Genomic DNA, 7,775 nt, shown 5'->3' with positions numbered 1-7,775 from the left:
GAAAAACCCCCCCCCCCCCCCCCATAACATTTTGGATGAATTGAATTGTACCACTTTTGGGACCTTTGGCTTTGAAGGTATATTTTGGCTATGTTCATACTGCAGGGAATGGTATCCAATTAGGATTTTTTTTCCCGATCTTTTTATATAATCGCTCATATTACCAAAAAAAAAAAAAGAAAAAAAAAGAGAAACTTCAAGTATGAATGTAACATGTCCGTGATGTGTCACACAGGCGCACAACGCCGGGTGACACATATAATATTTTGGACAAATGAGACGGTGTTCCTTGATCTCCGACAGGCAATTGTGAGGAGTTACAGGGCCCAAAGCATTTTGCCCGAAAGCAAATTAATGCCAAGGGGCTCATAATTTTGACGCAGCATTTCTGTGGAACCCATACACCCAGGTTTCACATATTCGTCAGATTTTGCTGCACTGCAGAAGATGATTTAAACTTCTCATCCCTGTCTGTCTGTCTGTACTTACAGTAGATCCAGGGGTGTCAAACTCATTTTTGCCATGGGCCACATTTTAGTTACCGTTTCCCTAGGAGGGCCGTTGTAACTGAAACCAAATCAAAAAATTCAATCACGGTTTATTCAACTAGTGTTTAAGTTACTGAAAAGAGGGGTTTGGTTACAAGAAAATGCTGACAGTATGTCTCTTATATATTACATATGAGAATTTTATATTTTGGTCAAGATTTTAGCAAGCATCATGGAATTTGACGTTTGATTTGTTTTCGCGGGCCACATAAAATGATGTGGCGGACCAGATCTGGCCCCCGGGCCTGAGTTTGACACCTGCGCAGTTGATGGTACCAAACTTTATTTTAAAATATGAAAAGAAAGATGAGTTATAAGATAAGACAAGAAAACCTTTATTTGTCTCAGAATGGAGAAATTCCCAATTTACACCAGCAAAATTATGAAAGGGAGAAGTAGAAGAACAAGAAGTATATAAATAAATATAAATTATAAAATATAAATATAAGCATATTAAAAATGGGTGAGTGGACTTGAGTGGAGAGTTCTGCTTTTCCTTTTTTCTTTTTTTTCCTCCATTTTAAGCTTGTAATCAAGTATCAAATCTCACACGAAATGTTTTAAAGTCAAATAAAGCGAATTGTAATAAAATAGAATATAAATACAACTATTTCACAGTGCAAAAGTTGAATAAAGTGAAAGAATTAAAATATCACAACAGTCATACAGTACATAAATAAAATATATACTGTCAAGTAAAACTTGAGTGCTCAAGAATTTTACATTCTTGTGTATAGCGACTGAAACAAATGTATTGTCGTAGAAATGTGAGGAAACATGGGAAAAACCGTCTTTCAAGTATAAAGTGCAAAAGATGAATGTAAACAAAGCAAACAGTAGAAAAGTAAAACAAATAAAAATAATAACATGCATATAATACTGCAATACTAAAAGCGATGGCCATTTTTGTACTGCTCAGATTAAGATTGGTTTAGGTTTTCAGAATTTTATCATCCTTGCTTTCTGACATCATTGTAAATAATTTCTCTTGCTACCTCCTCTCTATTTGCACTGCAAATGTATTTTCTGCCAAGATTTTGTGTAACTATTATCAGCGAATGGGGTGTGGTCGTTGACAAATGACCCCTTACTCGATTCACTCAGTCGGGCCCCAATTGTGGGCCTGCGGCTATTCATAATGGCGAGTGATTCCAATAATGGGGTTTATATCCAAATGTTTCTAGTTTGTTTGTCCGTGCATTATTTGGTATGCTAAGGTCTATTTAGAAGTTCGCTTTTGCGCCGTCATGGATAATCCTCCCAGCAACACACAACCACAGACATCTTTGCTGTTTTCCATCAAGAATGGCATTAATATTCAGATTGGGGCCCCGACACAGCTGCTTAGTCTCTTTACAGGCTGGGCAGCCCTGTGATAACGTGTAGGTTGGACGTGTACGGTTGAGAGTTCAAATTGCAGATGCATCGGATATGTATCTGATTTATAGCCACATACGAAGAGGCCTGAGTCGAAGTAAAAAAAAAAAAAAGAAAAATCTGAATTGTGGTGGTCACATTTCATGTACAAATTGGAATTGACCTGCAGTGTGAACAGCCAGAGCACTTATACATCCTGTATATCGAAAAGCATCTAATAACAAAGGGGATTTCAACGTTTCTTGTCAATATGGTGGTGCCCAAAATGTTATTTGACTACGGCTAAATAGTGCCATTTTTAAACATTTTGAAACAAGCATCTTGTCCTAATGAGGCCACGGAAAATTGTTGAAGTTTAAGTATTTCTGTTCGGACTAAAAATGAGCAAAAGTGTTGAAGTCACCATTACTTTTTTTTTTTTTTTTTATCATCTCTCCAAACTGCAGTGTGAGCAGCAGCCTGCCGAGGAAGAGGAGGACGATGTCGATGCTGTGATTGTGGGAGGAAGTGAGGAGGCGGAGGAGGATGAAGTAATTCAGCAGGCGGTAGAGGCAGTGATTGTGGGAGGAGGTGGAGAGGTGCAGAAGATGGGACGTGTGGTAGTGCAGGAGGATGGCTGTCCTGCAGTGATTGTGGAGGAAGTGGCCAGCGCCCAAGTGGAGGAGTGTTACTCTGCACAGGTGCTGGTGTATGATGATGAGACTTATCTCATGCAAGATGTGGCTGAGGAGCAGGAGGTTGTCACAGAAGTGGCCGAGACAGGTGAGACAATATAATAATTACAAAATCATCCTTTTTTTTATTACACTGTAAGTCCACTACACTATATTTGGGGGGTGGGGGATCACTCCACCACACAAACGCAAAATGTTACATTGTAACCCTTATAAAACAATGCTATTGCGATTCCATTTGGTCATGTCTGTGCACATCAGGATTTTTTTGCCACTTTGGGAATTTAAAAGAAGAAAAATCTGATCTTTTTCTCCCCGTCAGCTAAAAATTACGTGAATGGATCAGGACAACTAATTTAAACAGTCCTCTTCTCCATGCTTTTCTCAGTTTGACATGAAACAAAGATGACACCTGCCAGTTCATTAACAGTGCCTCACCATTGTGCTGAGGAAATTTTCAGTGGGAAGTGCCCACTGAGTTAACTGAGTTTAGTGTCACAGTGCGTCATCAACAGGTTGCGTCAGAGATACTGTGCGACTGGAAGAGTCACTGAAAGGCATCGGACATTTTTAGTTGAATCCTGGATCAAACACCTGTTGTGAATTTTGATTTTACACTTCTTGTTGCAGAGATGAAAGTCCTCCGGATTTTCACGGAATTCCGGGTTTTTCAAATTTTTATGAAAATCTCTCCGGAGAATTGAGGAAAATTTGCCTAAAATTAATCCGGATATTAGTTGACAATATTGAACGAAGACGCGTTTGAGTTCGTTGTTTTGCTTTCACGAGCGTAGCCATGTTGAGACACTAACACTAGTAACAGTAGAGATTTTCGTCTCTTTATAAACACACTTGCTAAACCCCAGTGGAACGAATAAAAGACACCGTGGACAAGACAGTTGTCGTAAAAAATATATTTGGACAAAAAGGGAAACACAGAGATTGGCAGAAAAACGTGTCCGCCCGACTTCGAGTGTCGTCTCGGTTAGTTTAGCTTTGCTGTTGTCTTGTGTGACGTCGGGTGTGTGACGTCATTGCGTCGGCGCTGACTGGTTGAAATCAAAAGACGTGCTTGCGTACATGTTCGCGCTGAAGCACGCACAGCACAGAGCAGCGGACTATCTACTGCTGAGGCTCGCTTAGCTTGAGTGGCGTCGCCACAACAGTAATACCCTCGCCTCACATTCTCATGGCCTCGCCATATCTCGGAGATTTCGAAATGTCGGCGAGAACGGAAGCCCCAAAGGGTGCACACGTGCACACAAAAGGAAGATTAATCATTGAATTTCGTGTATTTTGATTCGTCAGAATTACTCTGCGCATTCCCAGGGTTCAAGATGCATTCGGAAATCCCTGTGTATATATATATATATATATAGTGTGTGTGTATATGCGTGCTTATATACTTGTGTGTCTTTTTCAGTGGAGATGTCGAGTCAGGACATTGTGTGTTTCGATAAAACTTTTGAAGCAGCTGAAGCTCTTCTGCATATGGAGTCTCCCGGAGGGTTACATGATCGCAACACAGGTAACAACACTTGCATTACCTTAGCTGGCAGCATCTATTGCTATTTACTCCATGATACTCTGACTGGGGCCTTCAGATTTTTTCTAAAGAAGTCACAGTAGCACCTCGAAGGTCGACGACAAAATATTTCTCGCCAAGATTGCCATTATAGTTAATGTTTCAACCCTTGAGGCAGCAGAGTGCTTTTTTTTCCCACCCATCCATCCATTATCGGAGCCGCTCATCCGCACAAGGGTCTCCCGGCTGTCGTTGGGCGGTAGGCAGCGTACACTGAGCTTGTCATCAGCCAGTTGCAGCAATTTAATATTATAATTTTCAGTTTGGATATTTCAAAAGGTTGCCGCTTGAAAATGGTTAGAAATTAAGCCATACTGTACATGTTGCTTGCTGCCATGTTGCTACTTTGGTGCTTTAAAGTGTTAGGTAACCTTTTTAATTAAATTACTTATCATACAAGTATAGGTCGACGTTAGCAAGGCTTTTTATTTACCAGTCTTTTTATGAATATATTTCAAACAATACAATACTTTTAACACTTTCTTTACTTCCATGGCTAGTGCCAGAAGTTCACTTTACAACCCCTGGAAAAAACTGTGGATTCATATGAATCACATTTCGACCTTTTGAGTTTGAAGAAGCACTAAAAAAGCAAAAAAGAGAATCATTGTCAACCAAGTTTTTTGTTGTTTTGTTAAAAATGAGGAATCACTTAATTCTGAGGAAAGAACTTATGGGATTTTTGATTCTGAAACAAATATTGTGACTAAATCTTATATATACTCAGTTCCAAATACACATCCAATAGCCAGACGGGTGCTTTTTTTTTTTTTTTTTTTGCTTGTTTCATAATAATGATAGTTTCGGGGAACATATGTCCCACAGACTGCTATGATATTGTCCCTCATCGTTTTTATTTCCCCAGGTTGTGTGTGTGAGACAATCTGTGCTTGTGTTATCCACTCGAGTGAGCCAGCCGTGTTGAGTATTCAATAATTAAAAAATAAAGACATAAAATACAAGACTATATGGACTATGGCCAACCAGAGTGCCGCTTCCTTCACGATCTATGATTGGCTAAGACCATGATGTACGTGTCTGTTGAGTGAGGCTTGAGAGTAGGGGAGACTTAATTTTCCTTATCCTCGATCGGCAGACAGGTTGCACATGTGCAACCTCAGTTTCTTTTCAGGTGCGGCGTTGTGAAATTAGGGCACATCATTGAGCCCTGCTTCCAGATATTTTGATATATTTGATATTATTTTCCTATGGATAGTTGTTTTAGTGTAGTTTATATTTAATGTATTTAGAAATTTAAAAAAAGGATTACAGTAATCCCTCGTTTATCGGATAATGGGGACCAAAACCACCCGCAATAAACGAAAATCTGCGAAGTAGCGACCAATTGACATACATAGAAAAAAAAATTGCCCCACGTTGGCCTTTGCGAGAGCGCACTAACACACACACACACACACACACACACACACACACAGGCCAGCATCCCTGCAAGCTTGCAGCATACCTTTATGATTAGTCAATTAAGGTTGTTTAGACAATTAAGGATGGAGAGACCTGCTTTTGTTCTTGTAAGTCTCTCTCTCTCTCTCTCTTCTCTTTCTCTCCCTCTCTCTCTCTCTCTATCTCTCTCTCCCTCTCTCTCTCTGTCTCAGTCTCTCTCTTTCTCTCTCTCTCTTTCTCTCTCTCTCTCTCTCTGTCTGTCTGTGTCTCTCTCTCTCTCTTTCTCTCAGCAACACACATACACTCACCTGTGCGCCTATGCGTGCACGTGCACACACGTGCCCCACGTGTATCTTCCGTGCTTGAGCAGAGTGCACACACTAGCACGCATATTTTTTTTTTTTTGTGATAGTTTGAAAAAAATCCGTGATGCACCGAAGCCGCGATAAACGAACCGCGAAATAGCGAGGGATCACTCTACCGTATTTTCCGCACTAAATAGTGCACTGAATTATGAGGCGCACCTTCAATGAATGGGCTATTTTTAAATTTTTTTCATTTATTGGACGCACTGGATTATAAAGTGAAATGTACAATGCATCCACTAGATGTCGCTACACTCCTTCCGTTTGACTTGAGAGGCGTTAATGACCGCCTCCGAAAAACGTAAATTAACAATTCCTTCAATAAAACTACAAAAATTGAAAATAATGCATAAAAACAGAAAATCAAGCGAGGAAATTACAAAATAAATTCTATAGCCCCCCCTTGGCATTTCCTTGAGCATAGCTTCAACAGTACGATCAGATGTTAGTTAAATGTTGGAGAAAGGACTGTCTCAGAAGTTTTTGTTATTTATTCCTTTGTATTCACAAACGAGAAAATCACAAAATAAATTCTGCAGGGGGGCTCGAGAATTTATTTTGTGATTTCTTCGCTTGATTTTCTGTTTTGATGTCTTATTTTTAATTTTCGTAGTTTCATTGAAGGAATCGTTAATTTACGTTTTTCGGAGGCGGTCATGAACGCCTCTCGAGTCAAACGGAAGAAGAGAAGGCACGGAGACGGACAAAGACGTACCTGTATTTGTTGAGACTGAAAACCATTAATAAAGTGTGCGTTTAAAAAAAAAAAACAACACCACCACAGCTCTCCTTTTTTCGGAGCTGCATCATGTATCTATATCTACATGAGCTATATTAGCCTACTATCAAAATGACGAAGTTTGCTACAATTACACAATGAGCCTTCATGATTAAATGTTTTTTCCGTGCGGTGCATTCTTTAGAGCAGGGGTGCCCAACCTTTTTTGACGATCTACTTTTCGTTCAACCAACCTACCGTGATCGACCCACACATACACAACACACAGACGGTTATTTTTTTGCGGCTCCAGACATACTTGTTTTTTGTTTTGTTTTTTTGTCCTATATGGCTCTTTCAACACTTTGGGTTGCCGACCCCTGTACTAAGTATTTGTAGAATTTCTTATGAAAATCTTTGTAGAAAGAACTGGCAAAAAATATTATGAAAAAAATTGTCATTAGCCACCCAACCAATTTGTTGTGGGAGCAAAGCCACGGTGACAAAAAATCGATAATCAATTTTTTTGGGTGCCCAGCAGATGATGTGATGATGGAGACAATAGTGGAGGTTTCAACAGAGTGTGGACCTATGGAGGAGGAAGAATCCTTCCCCATCCCGCCTGATAATGAACCTGTTGCCAAAAAGAAGAGAGGAGGTCAGTGTCAACAGACTGTCATACTAAACTGGAGTGGTGCTACGAATCATCTCTTTTTGATGCTTGATGTTAGCAGACAGGCAGACAGACTGCTTGAGTGTACAGTGATATCAGAAAGCTGGAAATTACAGTAGTTTATTTTCTAATTTTAGGTGGACGTAAGACAAAGATGCACCAACCTACATCCAACGGGACCTTTGACCTGGGGATTAAGAAGAGACAGAGGGAAGGAAAAGGTATATGGGCATGTCTTATGTTTTGATTTATTCCTGCCCATATTATTTATTCATTTATTTTAGGCCAAACAAAAAAGATGAAATTTCAGCATAGGGTCGGTTGGTCGGACAAAGTTTTTTTTAATCTCCCCCCCATCAAACCCCGATCAAAAATGTAAACAAAATAGCCATAAATCATAAAACAAGAAGACATTGAACCCGCCGCTCCGGCGC

At 39.8% G+C, this 7,775-nt stretch overlaps 1 protein-coding gene across 4 annotated transcripts in view; it reads left to right on the top strand.

The window, feature by feature from the left end:
• The window catches only part of LOC109514404 (ETS-related transcription factor Elf-2-like), a 31,818-nt gene that overhangs the window by 20,682 nt on the left and 3,361 nt on the right, over positions 1-7,775 (top strand). For 2 of the 4 annotated variants that reach the window (XM_019867485.1, XM_019867487.1), the window contains 4 exons: positions 2,372-2,687; positions 4,023-4,127; positions 7,207-7,326; positions 7,479-7,562. In XM_019867485.1, the coding sequence (XP_019723044.1) occupies positions 2,372-2,687; positions 4,023-4,127; positions 7,207-7,326; positions 7,479-7,562 (625 nt within the window). The remainder of the gene's footprint in view (positions 1-2,371; positions 2,688-4,022; positions 4,128-7,206; positions 7,327-7,478; positions 7,563-7,775) is intronic. The other 2 variants (XM_019867486.1, XM_019867488.1) reach the window with 2 other exon arrangements.

Source organism: Hippocampus comes, unplaced genomic scaffold, assembly GCF_001891065.2.
Source record: "Hippocampus comes isolate QL1 unplaced genomic scaffold, H_comes_QL1_v1.1 scaffold2, whole genome shotgun sequence".
Lineage (NCBI taxonomy): Eukaryota > Metazoa > Chordata > Actinopteri > Syngnathiformes > Syngnathidae > Hippocampus > Hippocampus comes.
This window is presented reverse-complemented; position numbering and strand designations above follow the sequence as displayed.